The sequence below is a fragment of the Lygodium microphyllum genome, chromosome 16, assembly GCF_053477565.2.
Source record: "Lygodium microphyllum isolate KBCC chromosome 16, Lygodium_microphyllum_v1.1.10, whole genome shotgun sequence".
Classification (NCBI taxonomy): domain Eukaryota; kingdom Viridiplantae; phylum Streptophyta; class Polypodiopsida; order Schizaeales; family Lygodiaceae; genus Lygodium; species Lygodium microphyllum.
Window position 1 is genome coordinate 102,500,720 of NC_141150.1, and position 22,161 is coordinate 102,522,880.

The window sequence follows — 22,161 nt, forward strand, 5'->3', positions numbered from 1 at the left end:
GACGACAGAAGTTACCACCACCACAACTCCTACATGATTAACGTGTCACAAAACAGTACAAGCTAACCTATCCACTCAGGGTGTCAATGACGAGGAAAAATAGGTGATGAGGTATCCATGATGAAGAAGGATGGTGGTGTGGTAACAACAGCCGCCGGTGGAAACAGCTTAAGATCTGCGCAAGTGGTGCTCTGCACAATGAGATACAAAGTATACTACATACTGAAGAATGCTCATGCAACACGTGCCACTTGAGCAGTATCCCTCATGGGAAAATTATTTACTTGCCCAAGCGCCCTAGTACAAAGATGATGAAATCATGCAATGCAAAGGGTAAGGTACAACAGGGGGGAGAAGCCGATATCGAAGACAAAGTGCTGAAGCGTATAGAATACCAAGAAGGATAGGAATCCCCTCTCAACCTGGATATAGATGCCAAAGAAGGAAGAGGAGCCTGATGTCGGTCTTCGTGTGGTGCCGAGAACCATAAGAAATGAAGAGGAGGAGGAAGCATTCCAGCTGGAAGAGCTAGGTAGAAGTTACCGCCATGATAGCATCAAGAGAGATGCTGCACGATCTGCTTCGGGAGGGGAAGCCTCCATGCTGGTAGAAGAGCAAAACTCCAAGGATGATGAAACCATGAAGGAATGATGCGCATTCCAAGTCTCTAGCCCAAGTAGGACTGGGGAAACCTGCATGTTAGCCCTACACTGAAAACAAAACCTGCAAAGGATATCAAAGTCTGCAATCATAGTGAGATGCTCCAAAAACAAAACTAAACTAAAATGAAAAGCTAACTAAAGGAACAAGTGCAAAGATGCAAATATGTATGTGTGTGTGAGTAAATGCAGTGGAAGACTTAAAATGTAGAGACAAAAATCCTATGGGCCCGACTCTAAGAGTGCGAAAAATGAATGCTAGACTGACCTAGGGTATCCGAAAGAACCTAGAGACATGCTAGTCTAAGAAGGTGGCCACCATTGCGTACGTCCAGTAGCAGGGCTCTGCCAAGGGAACGCCTCACGAGGTGGAGAGGAAGGTGAGATAGATATATGAAGTCCAACGGGATCGGAACCTGCAGACCAATCAACTAATCCTTCAAGAGTAGAGAAGGATGGCCGCTGAGGCTGTCCGGGTGCCACATGTCCAGCAATCACTGTGGGGGCTAGAGAAGCAGATGGGGCAACAGCGGAAGGCGTAGCCCCACTGGACTGTGAAGTCGCAGCGGTCTGCTGAGGCTTTTTAGGTGGAAGACCTTGGGCCTTGGAGCGACACTCCTCGTCCACATGGCCTGCTCTTTGGCAGTGTGTGCAAAACCGGTTTTTCTTAGGGAGTTGTTGCCAGATAGGTCTTGATTCTTTGGTTCCATCAAAGGAAGAGGAGTCACCCTGGCTTGCCTTTGCATCTATCGAGTTCTTGCCACTGGTGGTTTTCCCTCCCAAACAAGAAGCAATCGACCCCCTCTACTCTGAATAAGACTGTGATGAAGATTTCTTCTGGACTTGATCATGCAACCTTGCGTAACGCAAGAACTGGCACTCAAACTCGTAGAAGGTTGGCAATCGAGGTTGAGAGATGATGTGTTGAATGAAATTGAAGTATTTTGAGGGCAACTTATTTGAGAAGAATGTAACCTGATCGTCATCTAACTTTGGGAAGCTAGTAGTGGCGAACTCGGCAAGTAACCGCCTATAGTTAGCCAGCTTGACTTTTAGATCATCCCCTTTCTTAAGAGAGAACTCTTGAAGCTCAAAGTCGAGATTGATGCGCTGAGTACGATCACGAGCCGCATAGCAGTCAAGAAGGTGACTCCAACGCTCTGACGCGAGCGGAAAGTGCTGCAACTGAGAGTGAAACTCAAGAAGCAATCCCTGCATCAGCTCAACATTGGCTGTAGCATTACGGACTCTCCATTGACGGATGTAGTCAGGGTGAGCTAGTCGAGGGTCTAGCATAGGCTCTAGACTAATGACGAGGTCCCAAAGACCCTGAGACTCAAGCACTTGTTGCATGAAATTCGACCAAGTAGTGAAATTTGACCCGTTAAAACGTGTCTTATCCGTGAAGGCATTCTTGGCCGTTGCAACAGGAGTGGTAGTGCTTGGAGATGGATAGTGTGAAAAAGTGTAGTGGGGGTAGGATGGGGGAGTGGAGTACACTTGGGAACGGGCCTCAGAGTGCCCACCAAGCATGCGGGTAGTGTGCAAGGTGGATCCATAGGTAGGAATGGACTGACTAGGCATAGGCATGATAGCCACATGAGAAACCCAAGGAGATGGGATGGGAACATGGGGAGCAGAAGATTTTAATCCCTGCGTAGGTGTAACCCAAGGAGAGTATGAAGACGCACCATAAGCTGAGGATGGAAACCCCTGCATATGAGTGGTCATGGGAGATGTGAAGCTGGGGATAGTGAGGGGGATACCCATCACAGTCAACCCAAGAGTGATGAGTGTGCTCATTTGCTGAAAGGTGAGAGGCACTGTGTTAAAGGGTGGCATTCCCCCTAACGAAGTACCATGGTGCAAAGAGGTAGAGAATGGGATGGAGAAGGAAAAGGTGCTAGGAGCAGAGATGGTAGATCCAATCCCTAGGATGTGTAATGCAGATGTGGAGTATAATCCAAGATTTTGAAAAGATGATGAGAGATGATCAAGGTGTGATATAGAAGAGGGTGGGATGGGAGGGAAGTGAGAAGTATGTGTAATATGCTCAAATGAAACAGAAGTTGTAGATGTACTTGAATTTCGTCTGCTTCGTGAGCCCCCTCTATTGAAGTTCACATACGCAAAGCCATCCGGATCCTGTACCTCAAAAGAAGAAATAGGCGAGGGTTTTGATTCATGCAACACAAAAGAATTGTACAAACCTGACATTGGACCTAGCGGAGATGATGAAGATGGATTGCGAGACGTTCCGAATGTCATATGTCCTCCATGATCAGAGAGGTAGCCAGCCTCACCAACCGGTCCGAATGTGGTAGCAAAACTGGTAGGAGGGGTGTAAACATCACCGTACTTGTTGCGATAGTACTCCTCAAAGCCCTCCTCTGTCATGTTAGTGAAATCTGGTGAAGCTGGAGTGTCGTCCTCCTCACCGAGTCCATAATGCCGTCTCAGGGCCTCCAATGATGGGGAAGCCTAATAAGACATCATAGGAACTGGAGAAGAAGGTGTCTGGGACATTGTGATTCGATTACGAGTCGTATTGTGTGCCTTACACAAAGACTAGCTCTCAACAATATCCGCAGGATACTCTTTACAAGAGCACCAACTCTGATACCATGTTAAGAAGACTGCTAGGGTTTGCACTGAGGACACACAGAGTGTACGACCACAACAGAAACACAAAGACACAGACACAGACACAGAGGGCAAAACTCAAACCCTAAATGCAAAACTCAAAACTCAAACACAAACAGAAGAAGGGAGAGAGAGAACACAACTCTGAAGTGAATGAATGTTGTAAATGAATGTAAGAGTGTACAGTGTGCTCAAGGGCAGAGCAATGTTGGAGTGTGACGTCCACCGAAGACAGATCCCAAGTCTGTGACCACCAGTCAGAGTGTAGGAGTGCTGAATAGTGAATGGCAGCAGGCTGGTCACCAAAACATAGCAGTCTGGAGGCTGGAAACTGGTAAACGCAGCAGTGTACCACCGATTGAGGGCTGGAAGCTGTGCACAATCTACTGTAAACAGCAGGCTAAAACAGTGTCTGAGAGTGTCAGGGCCTGCAATGCTGAAAACGCAGGCTGGCTGACCCTGGAGATGATGGACAGCAGGCTGAACAGCAGTCTGGGACAGTTTGGAGCAGTCGCCAGCAGCTGTGAGCTGTCGTCTACAGCAATGGACAGGCTGAAGATGATGTGGCTGCAGTCGATGATGGCTGGACAGCAGATGGAGGCGGGCTGTAGGCTGGAAACTGGACGCCAACAGCAGCAGAGGGTGTGTGGGCTAGTGTAACCTGCAAAACAAGGATGATGGCTGAAGGGGGCAGCTGTCTATTTATAGATGTGGAAGGGCACCCCAAAAATTAGGGTTTCCACTAAACTTTCTCGAACCGCTCCCCGTTTTAGGGTTTCCACTGAACTCTCTCGAACCGCTCCCCGTTTTAGGTTTTTTCTCTAAAAGAGCATTTTTAGAGTGTTTTGGGGATGTTTAAGAGGCTAATTAGCAAGTAATGCATATTTTAGCTCAACATTGTCCTCTCTGAGGAATAGCTCTTGGTCATCTGTGCCACTGAGTTGGAGCTTAAAGAAACAGCAATTTTCAATCAGGTAATAGGAGACTCTCCATCCAGGGCCCAGATTCGGGATTGGCTTCACTCCACGCTGCGCATTGGGACAGTGTAGATCGTGGAGGCAGTCCTCATGGGCCGAGGAATTTTCATGGTTCATCTCACCTTTGCGGACAGAGCTCATGAGTTAGTGGAGAGCTTGCCCTATGTCTCCACGAAGGGGGTCATTTACATGGATCCCTGGTACAACGGCTTCATAGTGGAGACATTTGAGCTTCACAGCAAATTTCTCAAACACCCAGTCACTTCACTTTTCCCCAAACTAGCGGTAGAGTACCACCAATTAGTGGAGGACTTTGGACGGCTCTTCGGCACAGTTCTTCTTGCCTCCTTCACGGATGCAGTGACAGCTGCAGGAGTCCCAAGATACGAGTGGCCGCGAAAGACACAAAGAGTATACCAAAGTTCCGAGAGATTGAGGCAGGAGGTCACTCCTTTAGGCAACAGGTCACAATGATCGAGCAACCAGGACAGTGCCTGGGCTCCCACGACTTTGGGCATCAGGCAGCTAACTATACGCGCTTCGGAGTCAAGGCGGCTCCGTGGACAGGCCCGCACGTGGATGCTAAAGGCTTCATACGGGTCTAGAGATGACAAAGAGGGAGACGGCAGGGGGGGCCGTAGCCAACTCCTCAAACACAGCCTCCACACCAGCGAGCAGCAGGGCAAGCGACGCCCCCTCGGCAGAGCACTTCGCGAAACCCCCCTGCCCGCCCCACCCAGCAGGACCACAGCCCCCCACATCCACCACCCGTGCCACACACTATCTCACCTAAGATCCCACAGCCCCCACACCCACCCCCCCAACCTCCCATACTCGCCCCACTAACCCGGGACCACACTCCCCTCCTTCGAGGGCTACCTGCTCCCGCCCCCACCCGCCACCTACCTCCAACCATCCCACCATCCCTTGATCTTCTTCCCCCCAACCACCCCCCTTTCCGAGCACCCCCCCCCAATCCGCCCCCGGTTTAGGTGATCCCCCCCAAACCCACCTCCCCCCCTCCCACAGGAGGTGATAAGCCACACACACCTACATCCTCATCACACCAACAATTTTCCCCCTCCCACACAGCCGCCAGCTCATCTGCCCCTGCCGCTTGTCACACTTTCCCAGGACAAACACAGCTGCTACCACAGGAGTTCTTCCGCAGTGGCCCTGAGAGTTGCGGAGCACGGAAAGTTCCCACTGCCTCTAGAGGAGAGGATCTTTGTGCTTCGTAAGTCAAGGAGGGGCAAGGTCCATTTACTAGCACCACTGGATGGACCAAACTATGCTTTTTTCCTTCAGTCCTCTCACTTCGGGGTTTGAACGACGACACAGATAGAGGAGGAGTTGAAGAGTCACATGGAGAATCACATCTCCCAGTGGATGGGAGAAGGACTAGCACTGTTTGCATAGCAGTGGCTTGGTTGCATGATGGACATAAACTGGTGGGCTAGTGCAGAGATCCCACACCTGGGCATTATCTTTCGAGCCCCTCCACAATGGAGAGCTCCATGGGATGTGATTGAGTGGCCCCTGGCATAGGCGGCTTGTTTCTACCAATGTACAGAGTCACGACTCTCAGCATGGCTGATAGATGCATTGATACTACCACCTGGAGCATCTATCACCCCTATGGTCTCCAGCCAAGGGCCACCATGGGGAATTGGAGTTCGTCGTCCAGACCTGCGGGATAGCGTACCTGCATGCCCCATAGTTTCTCCTCCTCATCAGCAGCCTCCACACCGAACAGATGCATGTTCGGTCAATCATCACAGGTTTCCCCATGAGCTTGCACCTTACATCCTGGAATGTGAACAGTCTCCACTACAATGGGACACGTGGTTCCAGAAAGTTGATTGTTCAACAAGAGCTACATCATGCCCTTGCTAGATGGATCGACATCCTACTTCTACATGAGCACAAGCTCAGGCCCACCCAGGCCCAGCGGGTAGGAAAGGTACTCCCGCGCAGCTCACGTACTTACTGGGAGCATGCCATAGGTGCCCATGGCAGGAGTGGAGGCGTATGCACCTCTATCGGCCCGAGTCTCACTGCCTGTGTTCGAGACCACGGGATAATAGTGGCAGAGAGGGTTCTATGGATCAGACTAGATATTGGGGACTCGTGCCTTGGAGTCCTCAACGTCTATGCCCCTACAGAAGTTAGGGCTCGCAGCAGGTTCTATGTGTAGAGATCGCGAATGGACTCCCAGAGGTGGACTCCTGGATCGTTGGAGGAGACTTCAACAACCTGGAGGCTTTGGAGGACCAAAAGGGCAGAGGCAGAAACTACCAGGGCATGGCTAGGGAGGAGCAGGAGGCATGGGAGGTCTTTCTACTGGCAGTAGGAGCATGCGATGCCTGGAGAGACCCTGCCTTTCATAGGAGGGAGAGGTCACTGGACTTCACTTGGGGATACAGGTAGCTAGGTGGAGTCCTGCTGGAGTGGTTGGACAGGTTTTATGTAGGAGAGTGGGGAGGCTCTCGTGGAGGCTAGATTGGGCAGTTAGTGGGCACCACGTTGTCTAACCATTGTGCGGTTCTCTTGACACTTGATCCCCCACCATCTGCCCTAGACACACGATCTTGTCGGATGCCTGACTCTATCTATAGGAGGGACGAGGTGACGAGACAGATAGAGCAGATTTGGACCAGGGAGTGGGGCAGGAGGGACCAGATCACAAAGGAGGTTGCAGAGGTCCTAACCAAGTCGAGCAAAATCTATCAAGAGGCAGCCATATAGGCCAAGCAGCAAAGCTAGGAGGAGAAGAGAGCACTCTGGCGGGACCTTGCAGCCACGCAAAGATTACAACACAAGGCACCAGGGGATCCCACCCTCCACACACAGCAGGCGCGCGCGCGTGCACCCATTGCTAGCCTAGACGACAGACGCTCGGAGTTCTCTTTCCGCACCTCAGCAGCTTTTTGGGCGCGGAAGGGTGATACGATGTGCAGGGAGTTTTTCCAGGTACACCAGCCTCGCACCTCAGGAGAGCAGATACCAAGCCTTTGAGATCAATATGGGAGGACTCGGTCTAGCCCAGACGAGGTGATGGAAATTGCCACCAACTACTACAGACGCCTTTTCCAGCAGGAGACGGCCTCAGCTAGAGGACAGCGATGTAGACAACAGGTCTGGGATCACATCCCGTCCCTCGTCACAGAGGAGATGGAATGCTCCTTTCTAGCCCCCTTCACAGAGAAGGAACTAGAGAAGGCTTTCCATACACAGGACGGGCAAAAATGCCCGGGAGAGGATGGCCTCTCTTAAGGCCTTCTTTACCACCTACTAGGAGGTCGTGAAGGACCCCCCACTGATGGCCTTTCAGGAGATTTTCAATTCAGGGAAAATGCCAAGGAGTCTTTCAACAGGCCTTATCAGTATTCTCCCCAAAGGGTGAGACTAGTTGGAGCTTTCCCAGTGGAGAGACATCACCTTATTGTCAATGGGTATAAAGCACTGGCAAAGATGATTGGTAGGCGACTATGCCCCATGCTTCCAAATATCATCCATGACGCACAGACAGGTTTTGTTCACGATAGGAGCATCCTAGACAATGTATTCACCTTCTTTGAGGCGACAAAGTGGGCTCAACACAGTGGGCAGAGACTGGCCATACTACTCTTGGATTTCGAGAAATCTTACGACAGGGTGGACTGGGATTTCCTAGAGGGCAACATGGCGAGGTTGGGTTTCCCCCAGGCTTGGATTTGCGGGGTCTCCGCACTTTATAGATCGGCCACTAGCAGGGTTCTCATAGGTGTGGCAGGCGAGGGGTGGAGTTTTGACTAGAGAGATCGGTCTGGCAGGGCTGTCCCCTGGCCCCGTACCTGTTCCTACTCTTTGCAAAGGCAATGTATCATTTCCTCAGGTCACGTGTGAGTGGATTACACGGCCTCCGACTTGCCGTGAGAGAGGAGACTAAGTTATTAGACTTAAGAGTATGCAGATGATACAGCACTCTACATAGAGGACAATGAGTTGATGCTGGAGAGAGTGAGGCTGGCTCTTCAAGTGTTTTGTTTTGTAGCGGGAGCAAAAATCAACTCGCAAAAGTCGGTTGGTTTCCTCACAGACCCGGACTCTAGCACGGAGTGGGGCGTCCACCTAGGATTTAGATGGGTGAGCAGAGGACAAACCATCTGTTACCTTGGGTTCCAGGTGGGACTCGACATGTTTCCCGCCCAGCAGTTTATTCTAGTCCTCGATTCTATTCGGAGGAAGCTGACCTACTGGAGCACGGCTCGCCTCTCACTAGCTGGCCGAGCCCTGGTGGTTAACCAGGTCCTCCTAGCGATGGCCTCGTACATCGCCTCATGTTGGTGCTTCTCCTCATCCTACGTAGTACAACTTCGCCGCCTAGTGCGGAATTTCCTTTAAGGTCAGACGGCTCCAAGGATTCCAGGGCCAAGGTGGCGTGGGCGACCATCATACGGCATCGATCAGAGGGAGGCCTGGGGATCATAGACCCAGAGTACCAGAGTATGGCCCTCTTGGGCAAGCTAGTTGTCCATGGCCTCACACCAGGAGGGCAGACATGGAAGGTCCTATTGCAAGAGAGTCTTCAAGACTATAGACCGAGGCTCGGTGGTGAGTGGAGGCCGTCCCTGAGATGGATCTTCACGTCAGCCCAGATCACCTTTCCTACGCACAATGATAGATTTATCACCTACCCCTTTGCTCAGAAGATTTGAGCCCTCCTCTCGAACATTTGGATTGCTATGGTGGGGACTAGGATGCGTCCTCTTGATTGGGTATTCGGTAAAACTAAATATCATGGTCCAGCAACCTAATATGAATATTTTTTTCACTTGTTTAGATTTTGGGGATGTTGGCACATTTGAGTCACCACAATGCCTTCATTTTTTATGCCACCTCAAGCATTCAGTGTCATGTTGTGAAGCTTAAGGGACTTCTCCAATGGCAACCTGATCTTATACAGCATGCTGATATCTTGGTCAGAGATTACTTACTTTCTTGGCATTGGGTGGTCGCTTCAATGACCCTGCCCTGATTTTTGTACTCTTCTGTATTTTTCTATGATATAATATAACAACTCATTGCGAAAATAAAAAGAGAGAGCAAAAACAGATACGCATGCAATGGGTATTTTCACTTGTGCTACATGGGAAAAAAACCTACTACAGAAAAGGGTAAAAATTTTGCAATGATAGCATGCATTTCATACCGGAAGATCTCCAAGAATATAACATGCTTTAACAAAAGGGATCATAACTAGTGTCATAATGAGCTCCCTCCGTTTAGAAAGAGCAACATTAGATCCATGCCCAAACCTTCCAGGAGCATCTCTCCTCTTATGAAGAAAGAACTATCTCATTTGGTAGGACCCTTCATTCTATGTCATAAGTCGTAAATTCAACTTTAGGCTTCAAGTTATTTGAAATGTTGGATTTTGGATCTGGCTTTTGGGCTTTTGTTCCATTTTGGGCTTAGGGGTTCCAGGATTGGGGTTTGTGGTTTTAAGGGCCTAAACTTAAGGAATTAGGATCTTGAGGTTCAAGGCATTTTGCTACTGCAATAGACAAGCATTTACATGTAGTATCTTTGATATACTTTGACTGTCCACTCTTTTCTTTTTCTGAGATGACATCTGATTGGGACGTGGACCAGCCCACTCTCCATGTCACAGTGTAAATCTGCAAGCTCCTTAGGGTGGTGATGGCGGCTGAGGCAGAGCCAAACCTGGTGATGGAGGGAGTGAAGCCAACAGAAGTTACCTTGGGGCTCTTCTCTGCAAGAAACAACTCCAAGCCAGATCAGGAACTTGCAAACATTTGACAATTTGCTAGATTCACTAGACATGGCCTTTGACTGCATCACAGCAGATGATGCTCCCCTGCAATGGTTGAATAGTCCTTCAGGACACGAGGCTGTGAAACTGAATTCCATAATGGGGAGTCCTCATAATGACTAACAAAGTTCACTGTGGTAACGATAACAAGTATCTAACACATGCAGCTCCACTTTTGAGCCATGAGGTGAACTTATGAACAATATGAGCCAAGAGGACTTTATCTTTGGCATAGCAACTGTTTCTTTGGTTAGGTGCAAGTTATGTATTGTAGAACTCTTAGCCTGCAAAGGAAGACCTAACTTGCCAATCCGAAATAGTTCTGCTAGGCTATCAGCCAATCAATACATTCCCGATAGTGACAAACATCAAATGTCTCATATTATATAATCACATGAACTTTTGCTGAAAGGAGTTTAGTGGTACCCTGCAAATGCATTGAACAAACATGAAATCTTGGTCAGATTGCTAGAAGTCTTGGACTTTCAGATGTTATTCACAAAATGGAATATTTTCAATTATTAGAAAAACACCACCATGTAAAGAAATAAGGTAACAAATTTTGCAAATCAACAGTTTCCCACCTAAGTATTCCATTTATTAACTCTCTAATCTTCCAGCATGACATAAGGCATGTTGCAACAATGTAACACATGACCAAAAGTTATGTCATCAGTTAACACTTTGGCATCTGCTGATTATGTCATTGCTTTGTTTGTAAACTTTCAAGGATGCTTGCAACCTTAAAACAGTTGGTCCCATTATGCCAGTACAGCCCACAGGAAATCTAAAACTAGACTACCTAGCAAACCAGAAGCGTCGATCACACGAAGAAAAAATGGCATAACAGCAAAGAGGTTCAAATACATACGGATTGAATTTTGGAAGCAGCATCGGTTGCAAAGCCTCAGCTACAATAGAAGCTGACATTGGATGAAGTGCTAAATGAGGAAGCACTTTCAACAGGCCTAGCTGAAATTATCACATCAGTTAGAGACACACTAAAATCATTGCAACAAGAGCAAACAGATTAACTGCACTTGAAGATCCAACAAATGCATACAAAACAGCGTTCACTGAGAAAGGGACGCAGACTTCACACAAGTAAACAGTATTTGGAAACATGAAATATGAAAGTTAAAAGAGTACGGACTGTTTGGAAACAGGAGATATCAACATTAAAAAACATAACCCCGAGCTATTGGTCAAGAAGCATTCTTGCCATCTAAATAATTGAAACATTAAGCAGGCGCCCCTAAAACACAAGGTGCAAACTCTGTTGGAAAAAATCAACATGGTCACAGTCTCACTCCTATATCTTAACAGCTCTCCTCCAACACCCCAGCTTCACCATGCTTTCTCTTAAATCTATGTTCAAACCTCCTTGTCTATGATACATGTCCAACACCACCACTGTCACAGCCCTCACATCCACTTTCTCTTACTTCTGACCTCTTCTTTCTCCCCTCTACTAACCTCCCTCTTGTGAGTTCCTAGCATGGGTTCTTCTCTTTCTCCACTTTCATTCCAACTCATGACATTCGTATAGTGTGTATACAGGCTCTGAATACTTCAAACATTTAGGTATGGACTAGTGAGAAGTAGACATAAGGTGTCAACACATAATCCACACTGGTTTGTCTTAGGGGCTAATACACTGAAAAGCAGTAGGCCAGGAAATGTCAACTGAGCTGGATGCCATCAGGTAGAATTAGCATTATTTATTTCCCTCTACTGGATCTGCAGATAGATCTGTAAAACAGTCCTTTTGATGATCCAATAAGCCTGTCAGATTCTGTTCCCTTGTGTTTTATATTGTGACTATGTGTGAATCCAATCCAAAACTCTACTCTCAAACTGCTACAATTCTATCTTTGGAGACTTCAGTTTCAAACAAACTGGTAGAACTTTGTGAGGGAAAACTGAACAGCTGAACTGAATAGATCCCAAACTCACTTGATGATCTCCTCCATTGCATGTATCTTCTTCCATTGGATAGTAAAACAAAGCAAACTGTGACAGCATAATTTAACAGAGCCAGATCACAAAGTTCTATACCCTAAAAATCACAAATCTGTTGAGCTGAGACAAACGCATGATGAATGCAGGAAATTGTAATGTTGTTTGTGGGTGGTACAAAACCTTGTGAGCAAAAACTGAAGACCTGCAAAACCAGAAAAAGTTATGTTGCTAGAAAGGCAGATTTCATCATGACAAACACGATCCAAATTTGGATTTCAGCAACATTCATACTGGCTTTGACAAGAAAACCTAATCTACTCTTTACAGCAACACGGTTGCCTTTGTATCTAATCACTGCATGCAAGCACTCTGCTCTTGTTGTTTAACCCATTGATCCATGTTGCTGCTCCTTGTCAGCCATGCTCAATTAGTTGCACAGTAACCTACGTTCGTCGAATTCATCTGTTGTATATTCCAGGGCCTTTACTTAACCTCCCTCTTTAATGTAACAATAGTTGGGATTTTGGGAGCCTCCACGTATGACAACCTGTGAGCCCATCAGAGTCCAAGGGACATCAAAGCGCCTTGGGCTAGGGTTTCTTGTTGTAGGTTAGTTGATCAATCGTCCATCATCTGGGGCGCCAGCCCACTCTCATGTGGGTTCTCTAGTGCAGTGTCCCACATGTTACTGTATAGACACCCTTGTAATCTCACACTCTATTCATAAGTGCATTGTTCATTGGTGCTGCCGCTCCTCCCTCCACTAAATTTTTTTGAGTTTCCTCTTTCATATTTCTCCTTGCATTTGTTGGTTCTTGGTATCTTGCCTTGTATCAAGAGCTCAAGACAATGTCTGGAAGGTTTGGTGGAGTCACATCTAGTAGCGTAGAGAGACATCCCTTGGGAAACCGCTCTTGTCATTCATGTTGGTGTTGATGTTGCTCATGGCATTGTTGATCAGAGAGTGACATCACATATATCCCTTGGGCAACCGCACTTCTTGTCAGTCATGTTGGTGTTGATGTTGCTTGTGGCATTGTTGACCGCAGAGTGGAATCATGTGTTCCTGCTGGCAAGCTAGTATTTTGTGGCACGGACCAGCATCCTAGAGGGTTGGCAACTCTGGCATGCTTCTGTGGCACTGAATAGGAGTGACTCTTGCTGACTTTTATGATTGTGTGGCAACTTGGGACCTAGTGACCTGCCATGTGCCCTTCAGCCACCCTGTGACCTTGCATTTGCTACATTTGCCATGGCGAGCTGATAACAAGTGTCTAGCATCTGCACTTGCTAGTGGCTCTTGCTACTGTTTGCAATATATGCGTAGCGTTGCTCTTCATAACGTGTGGCTGCTAACACCTGGCAGCAAAGTAACATGTGATAGGTTTTAAGAACAGGACGGGAAAGGGAACGGGACCAAGAATTGCCATCCCCTATCACCATGAGGGGGCTCTAACATGGGGATGGGAAACGAACAACAGTCCCGGCAGGGCTGTATTCCATTTGCTTACAATACAATTCATACAATACCATCCCACATGTTTGTTGAAACTAGCCTTCCTTCTGTAGATGGGTGATAATTCCCTGATTACAACTTAGTTACAGCAATAATATTTATTACAAAACTAAGAATGCAAATTAACTCACAATCTTGGACAATGGACACCTTGTTGGTCCCAAAACTGACGCCCCATTTGGTATTTCTTTACTTAATTGAAGAAGTTGATGTACAATGGGATTTTCCCAATCCCTTTCAGTATTCCAACTCCCCTTGCTGTCCGAAATGCAGCAAGTCTTCAATCTAATTTGCCCCCTGGTTCATGCAATCAATTGGCCTTCACCCCCCTTTGATGGAGATGGAAAATGCACCAAATTCATTGATTTGCTGAGCCCTCCACTTAAATTTGACAGAAAACAGCTTCAGCCCTATTGAATCCAAGTCTACGAGCTTCCAATTTTTGGCACACTTCCCGAGGCTGCTGTTAAACCCTAATTTCTACAGCAGATTTAAGGTTTACATCAAAGAAATCTGAAATTTCTTAGCCTTTGTTGATCTGAATGCTATAATTATCGAAGCAAGACTGTAGAAACACTTGGAGAAATCTGAAATTTCTTAGCCTTAAAGAAATCTGAAATTTCTTAGCCTTTGTTGATCTGAATGCTATAATTATCGAAGCAAGACTGTAGAAACACTTGGAGATTATATATATATATATATATATATATAGAGAGAGAGAGAGAGAGAGAGAGAGAGAATGAGTGTATGTACTGGAGTGTGACCTACCTTCCTCCATCACCCTGCTCTGAGCAGTAGCATCCTACTGTGAGCATCACACCCTGAGAGAGAGAGAGAGAGAGAGAGAGAGAGAGAGAGAGAAAGGAGAACTCCAAATTTGTGTGATGACTTACAGTCCTACAGCGGCCATCTCCACCACTGCAAAAACGTCAATTTGATTAGTGATGACCTGCCTGCAAACATGGACAACCTGCCACGCAACTGAGCCACGCATAAGACGAAGCTCAAAAGGGTGTCACCCTACAACCCTGTGACCTGGCGGCACGGAGAGAAGGTGGTGGGCATTGTTCAAGTGTCGACCTACAGAGAATTTAAAGGGCAGACCTACGCAGCCCTATACAATACTGTTGTTCTCAATTCCGGCTCTTAGATGTGCAAGGCTTTGACATAGCAGACGAAAATCTGTGGTTCAGCTCATGTGTGACCTCAGTAGTGAGATAGACAGGCGCACACAGATTGAGTTCAACAAGAGAGAGAGAGAGAGAGAGAGAGAGAGAAGAGAGAGATTTCTGATTTGGCGAATATGCAGGTGTCAAATGGTATTGATGTGGCTTTTCTCGACCAGCATATAGGGCATGGGGATAATAAAGATTCGGCAGAATCGGATGGTGACTTGTTGGCTAAGGATTCTGGGCAATTGATGGATGGGGATAAGATGGGAAAACGTCATAAGATGTCAATTGATGAACCGGTTTTATGTGCTCCGAATTTGCCTCAGCAAGATGTTCATGCTTCTTGCTCACAAATTGATGGGTCTCTTCAGTTTATGCTTGCCACTGCCAACAATCTTATGCCAAATTATGTTCATGCCAGCGAGGGTAATGCAAGCTCTTTACCAAAAGGGGATCAAATGGTTGTTGTCATGGGAACTGACCTAGTTTTACGGCAGATTGCTACTTTCCATGAAAGGACAACCATCTTTTATTTTAGAGGGAGGACTCCTTTGATTACTAGGATTCATGCTTGGATGCAATCCATGCTTGTCAGTGTTGATGCATGTCAAGATGATGTTTCAAGGAAAGTGCAAGCCCCTCTCGTTGAAGAGATTTATGATGGACCGAGAGGGTTTATTGAGGTCGTTTTTCATTTCCCGAATATGCATGCTCGCATTATGCAACATATTCCTTTCTTCATGGATGATCAGCTAGTATATATAGTCCCATGGAGGCCTATGGCTGAGTTTCAAGAATTGCTTAGGCAAGCATGCCCAATTTGGGTGGAGGTGGTTGATTTTCCTGCACATCTTTGGCGACTTCTTCCTTTGGTTTTGAGAACCCTTCGCGAGGTGTTGGTGGAGCCCCGGTTGGCCTCCCTCAATAGGAACAGGTCTTGTATGCTTTGGGACACAAGGAAACCTCCGCCAACCAAAATTCGCTTTGAGGTCCTTGGGTTGCAAACGTTGGTTTTTGAGCTTCAATGGGGCACATTTGTTGGACACTGTTTTAGATGTGGCCAACTGGGCCATTTTATTTCAGAATGTGATAGAAGCCCTGAGGCGTTGCACTGTTCTTTGGATCCTAACATGGATATACAAGAGCATGATCCCCAGCAAATGGCTCACCAACAAGATGTTGATCCTATGTTTCGTGCCCTGCATGGATATGATGATGGAAAGAAGCACGTCTCCCAAGTTGGTATTGAGCATGCAATGCTTTCGGTTGGTCGGAATTTGCCTCCTCAAGATGATTCTTGGGTCACTGTGGTTAGACGTAATGCTAGTGAGGAATCTTGTTCAACTCCTGCTCACCCATCTTCACACCCTATTACTCACACTTTTCAACGCAGAGGTAAGGGGTTTTATATGAAACCTCAACCTTCACATGTTCCTACAGTTGGTATAGATGATAAAAGGGCTTCTAATTCTGCTTTGCGCTTTGACGCGCATGGGAGGCTTGTTCCTCCTCAGGATATTTTCCGTTCTCAACAACTGCAACTCCCTTCTCATGCTTCATTGCTAGTTTGCAAAGAGTGGATCTTATAGATGTGATCCATAGTGAGATGGAGAGATTTCAAGTAGCTAAAGTTACTAATGTTAAAGGGAAAGGCAAAGTGGTGATTTAGTAGTTTCCTCTCTTGTGGTTTATCATGAGACTTGCTTTATGGAATGTTAAAGGCATTTCTTCAGACAGTAAGTAGTATCGGTTGTGGAAAATTGTGTTAGCTAGTAATTGGGATGTTTTTTGGGTTGTGGAGCACAAACAGCATGTTTTGGCAAGATCTTATGTATATAAGGATTTTATTTTTTTATAGTGGTCGCGTTCCACATAAATCTGGAGTTATGTTGGCCGTTAGATCTTCCTTGCAACCATCCTTCGTTTCTTAGGACCCTCGCGGCAGATTTTTTATGCTGGAAATCATATATATGGGAGAGGTTTTGCAGCTCGTGGGTGTGTATGCTCCTTCTACTGCTCAGAAATGCTATCAGCTTTGGAACGACTTGCACTGCCTTTCCATGGCTCGTCAAGGTTTTGTTATGGGTGATTTTAATGCATGTGTATCTACGGATCAGGTAACTTCCCTGCATATGGTTTCATTAAGGAATGGAATATAATGCATAACATTTTGAATATTCAACTGGAGATTGATTCTGGCAAAGCCTTAAGCTAGCACATTGTTATGCTTCAGCTTAATCTTGGAAAGGCATTTGAACATGTCAACTGGTCTTTCTTGCAACAGTTGATCTCCACCATGGGATTTGGTCCTCGCATGATTTCTTTTGTCGATACCATTAATCACGGTGTTATGGCTCGTATTGCACTTGATGGAGAGATCACATATGAAATTGCCTTGTCTTGGTCTCTTTGGCAAGGCTGTCCTCTCAGCCCTTTGCTATTTGCTTCGGTCACTCACTCGATGCTCTCCTTGTTGGATAAGTTGGCTGATCAAGGTGAGATTGTAGGTTTGTCTCTTCCCATTGGTGCCCAACTTTTGGCTCAATCTTTGTCTCACAATTCCTTTATGTTTCTTAAGGCTGATCGCACTAATGTTAATCGGGCAATGGTTACGTGGAATCTCTTTGCTTTAGCATCGGGACTTCATATTAATGCTCAGAAATCTACACTTATTTCTTGTATGGAGAATGATTTGTAAGCTTTTGGTTGGCATGGTGTTGTAATTTCTAAAAGAGATATTACCCGATATTTGGGTTATTCTATTGGTATGGATGTAGCTCCCCATGCCTTGATTGGATGTCATCATGTATTCATGATTGGTTCATATACTAGAAATCTCAAGGCTAGTCTCTTCGTGTAAGACTTAAAGTTGCTCAATGCATCATGATCAGTATGATCACGTTTTTTCTGTCATTACTTCGACTAAGAAGTCTCTTTTGGGACTAGTTCAGCCTATTCGATTCATGTTGTGGAAAAAGAAAGGGAATCGTTTGGGCCAAGTGTGGATTTCGTGGTAGCATGTGACTACTCATAAAAGGATAGGGGGAGCAGCTTTATTGGATGTTAATTTGCATATGGCTGCTTTGAGACTAGCACTTTTGCAGGCACTATGTATAGAGGGTCATCCCTGCTCAAATATTGCAAAATTTTTCATAGAAAAGACTGGAATCTCTCATGGTAGCACGGTTATTCAAGTTTCTTGGTGGCATGTTGTCATACATAGTGCAAAGTTGAAAGGGTTAAAATAATCACATTTCCAAAAGACTTATGTTATAATTATAGATTTGGATTTGACATGCATCCTATCACAATATGACAAGATAAGGGTAGAATTTTTATTATTTCTATTTACTTTATTGATCTATCACGAGTGGAAACTTTTGTGACAAAAGCTAGTAAAAAGTTATGACACATTAATGTCCAAAGATGTCTATTCTTGACACTTTGCTGAGGAACTCACTTCTTGGTTCTATAATGGCTTCGGTTGATAGACCAAGGGCTATGATACTTAACACTTAGAATGGCATGCATAGCATTCTAGCAATATGTTGAATATGTAAGGTTTTTAACCTATTGTGGCATGGCTTAATTCCACAAGGCCTATTAAGATCTCCCAATCTTTTCTCCTTTCTCATTTGATTGCATCTTGGCAAGAGATGTTACGTTTTGTAGTTTGGCGCCCTCTTGATCTTTGTAAGGAGGAGAATTCGCTGCAAGGAGAAGTGTTGGCTACCTCTAGGTTGTTGGATTGGCCTAATCAAGATTTGCAGCGAGATAAGTTTAATCAAATGGCTCATTTGGGATTGCAAACAGTCCATGATGGTCTCATTCCTGGGCAGCCCCGTCTTTATTCTTTCCGGCATATTCGTCAACACTTTTGGGTGCCTCTAGGCTATCAAGACATTTGGTTGTCCATACAGGACATGCTTCTGAGGTTCTCTCCTTTGCCTACTTTCCAACCATCGTCTCCCTGGCGACATTGGATGTTTGTGTTTCTTGACGATTTCGAGAAAAGATCAGCTAATCAGATCTATCATCACATGGTCGAGGCCAAGAGATGGGTCACTGAAAAGGCTAATAAATTATGGCATATTTGGGATAGCAAAAACAAGTGGCAGGAAAAATTCATCTAACTTTGGAAGTCTAAGGTAACTTATCAAGGTAAAGTGCTCATTTGGAGGTTGCTTATTGGGGGTTTTCCAACTGGAGACATGTTGCATGCTCGCAAGATCTCTCATGGTTGCTGTATATTTTGCACTACATGTGATGAGACATTGATTCATCTCTTTGTCTCTTGCCCTGTTGCTCGATAGATTTAGAGTTTTGTTTCCTGTGTGTGGTCCTCGACGGCTCAACAGCAGATATCAACTCGTTCCTGGATAATGGGAAGGATGATTTCTATCTCTACTTTGCAATCAGATTATTCTTGACTCTTCAATTTCCTTAGATAGACAGCTCTGTGGCATATTTGGCGTACTCAAAATGCCTCTTTTTCTAATTCAGCCTCAAAAGGAGTTAGAAAGGGCCTACCTATCTATTTGATTAAATTGAATAAGCTAGATCAGAATCAGGAATCTGGGGAAGAACCTTCATGGTTAAGGGAATACACAGGCATATTTCCTGAAGAGCTAACAGAACTTCCTCCTCAAAGGGAAGTCGACCACAAAATCAAGCTGGCGCCCGCCAGGAGCTGCATCAATCGCAAAGAGGCCGTATAGGATGTCCATCCCGGAAGCTATTGAACTGAAAGAGCAACTCAAAAGCAAGTGTTATAGCAAATCTCCTCTATGGTATCAACTGATCTGGTTCTTCCTGACATTGCTGCTCCCTGGCTGGATACTGTTCGCTCCACACCAGTTGTTCTTTCTGTGTAAACTTTGTGTATTACTGGAAAGGCTCGAAGATGAGAGACAATGCTGAGAAGAGAGAAAATTCAGACTTTATTCACGAAGAACTAAAGAAAATCAATCATTTACTACTATTGCCCTATCTCAACAGTCCTGTAGATGTTGTGGACTGTTGTTGGGAAACCTTTCCTTGCTATCACCTGCAATAAATGCTGCCGCTAGCAACCGAGATGTTGTGGCTTGTAGTTTGGAGGTCCCTAGGAGCTGTCGCCTACAGCCAACCTCCTCTTTCTTGCTGGAAAATGGAGGAAAAACAGTCCCAATCAACTCCAATAGCTCCCCATGATTCACAACAACAAAATGGTCATGTTTCAGCCTCCCACCAACCTTCATGGGAAAGCTTACCAAATGGCAAACATCCCAAATGGATGTTCCAACATTATCCATAATTAAATATTAATTTTCAGTCTTTAAATATTGAAAATTAATCTAATAATTATTTTGGTGCCCAAAAAGATAATCTGACTGGCCAATAATTGAATTCACAGTCCATTTCTAAGTGTCTCTGCGCCATCTTTGACCACCAGATTGGCATTAGATACCATTAAACGCCACTTCTAGTGTCACCTGTTGTGCTAAGAATTGCTCTTAGCCACTTAAACAGCCCCAAAACATGCTTATTTTAGGCTTATTTTAGCCAAAACCCTAAAACAGGGAGCGGATCGAGAGAGTTAACTGGGAGAGGATCTAGAACCCTAATATTCTACAAATTTGCAGCCACCCCTCCACTCTACTCAGAATCTCGTTTTTGCAGGTTTCAGGTGTTACCAGCGTATTGCCCACACCCTGGTTGTCACGGGGACATGAAATTTTGAGATGCTTTAATCTTGCTAGTAACATTTGATTAAGTTATTAATCAAATGTGCAAGGTTGTTTAGCACATGTGATGCACATGGCAGTTATTTCATGGGAACGGACCAAGGACCCCGAGGATGCAGTGGGTATTAAAGGCAAAAGTTGTGTTGAGTTATGCCAACTAGGTTTTGGTAGTCAGTTGGTGTCAGGTTGGACCTTAGGACAATTGTTTGGGCATTAAGTGTCAGTGCTGACACTAGGGACTAGCATTAATTAATTAATGCTAGTCTAAGGGTCAACAGAGGTTGGGAACTAATCAAAGTTGCAAATGGCCTAGCCAATTTTATTATAGATGGGCATGTTTAATTTTGGGCAAGGTCAAAAGGGCTGAAATTAATTTTCAGAATTAATTAATTCTGAAAAATTAATTTAATGGCTGAAAATGCATTAGGAAAGCTGCCACTTGGCAAAACCTTCCCATGCAACTAGGGAGAAGGCTATTGGAGGGTGGTGGAAGCTGATTGGCAGCCATTCTGAGCTAGTGGAGGGAGAGGAGGTGATCAGATCCGGCTTGAAAGGTGACGACGACTGATCGCGCGCCACGACAAGACAGGGGGCAACAGGTTTTCTCTTCTGCCTCAAGAGAGGTGGCGGTACGAGAGCACGGCTCGCCAGCCAGACTGGTGTTTACCTCCCCTTTTGAAGCTATTGGTGCCATCAGATTTGTTCTTCAGAGCTACGAATCAAAAGATACATTTCAGCTGATTTTCTCTCTCTCTACAACACACTCTCATCTCCTCCAATCTATACTCAAGCATTCTCAGTAATTCTCAGCCATTGGTAGCAAAGTACAGCCAAATTTGGTGGACAGAAGAGAGTTTACTGCTGTAAACCCTAACTTACAGCAGTAATTAGGGTTTAGCAGCCACCTCGGGACCCGTGCCATCAGTCAAAGGCATTGTACACTGAAATCAGCACTGGAAATTCGTGGAATTGTGAGGATTTCAGATGCTAGCCCATCTATTGTGAATTTGGGACAGCATTTGACCAATTGGGGTTCCATTAGAGCAAGTCCTGGGTGAAAATCAAGGGGCAATTTGCCGGAATGCTTTGCTGATTATTGGAACAGCAAGGGGCTTTTGAATCAGCCAAGGAGATCGTGAAATCTTGGCTTGTAATTTATCCATCAGCAATTGAAATTAAAGAAATACCGAATGGGGTGCCAGTTTTGGGGCCAACAGGGTGTCCACTGTCCAAGTTTATGAAGGTAAAGTGGGCATTTCAGTTTATGTTCATTTGCTAATGGCTGTAATTAAGTGTTTAATCAAGTTAAACCACCCTATCCGAGAAGGAAGGCTAGTTTCATGGTTCCATTGCCGGGATAATTACTCAATCTCTTGATTTGGTGAGCCCGAGGCACCTGATCGCAAGCCAAAGCTTTTGTGCTAGTGCTGATTTTGGTGCTCAGCTAAGAAATTACAGCAACATGTCTTCATACAGTGAGATGGAATCAAGCAGTGATGATGCCTCTCAGTATGGACATTCTCATGGGAATGAAGGAAATGCAATTCCTAATCTCGGACAAGACTCTCATGGTGGACATTAAGCTGAAAATGTTGCTGTTGGGCAAGATGCAGGGCCTTCAAGCCGTCATGAGGTAGATGACCAACAAAGTGAAGAGGAATTTGATGACCAGTTCAAAAATCGGATGA

General features: G+C 45.6%; 1 protein-coding gene across 3 annotated transcripts in view; it reads right to left on the reverse strand.

Annotated features, from left to right (window-relative positions):
• RST1 (ARM repeat superfamily protein) overlaps positions 1-22,161 on the reverse strand; it is a 198,476-nt gene that overhangs the window by 71,105 nt on the left and 105,210 nt on the right. For all 3 annotated transcript variants that reach the window (XM_087696145.1, XM_087696142.1, XM_087696144.1), the window contains exon 8: positions 10,969-11,069. In XM_087696145.1, coding sequence (XP_087552271.1) covers positions 10,969-11,069 — 101 coding nt within the window. The remainder of the gene's footprint in view (positions 1-10,968; positions 11,070-22,161) is intronic.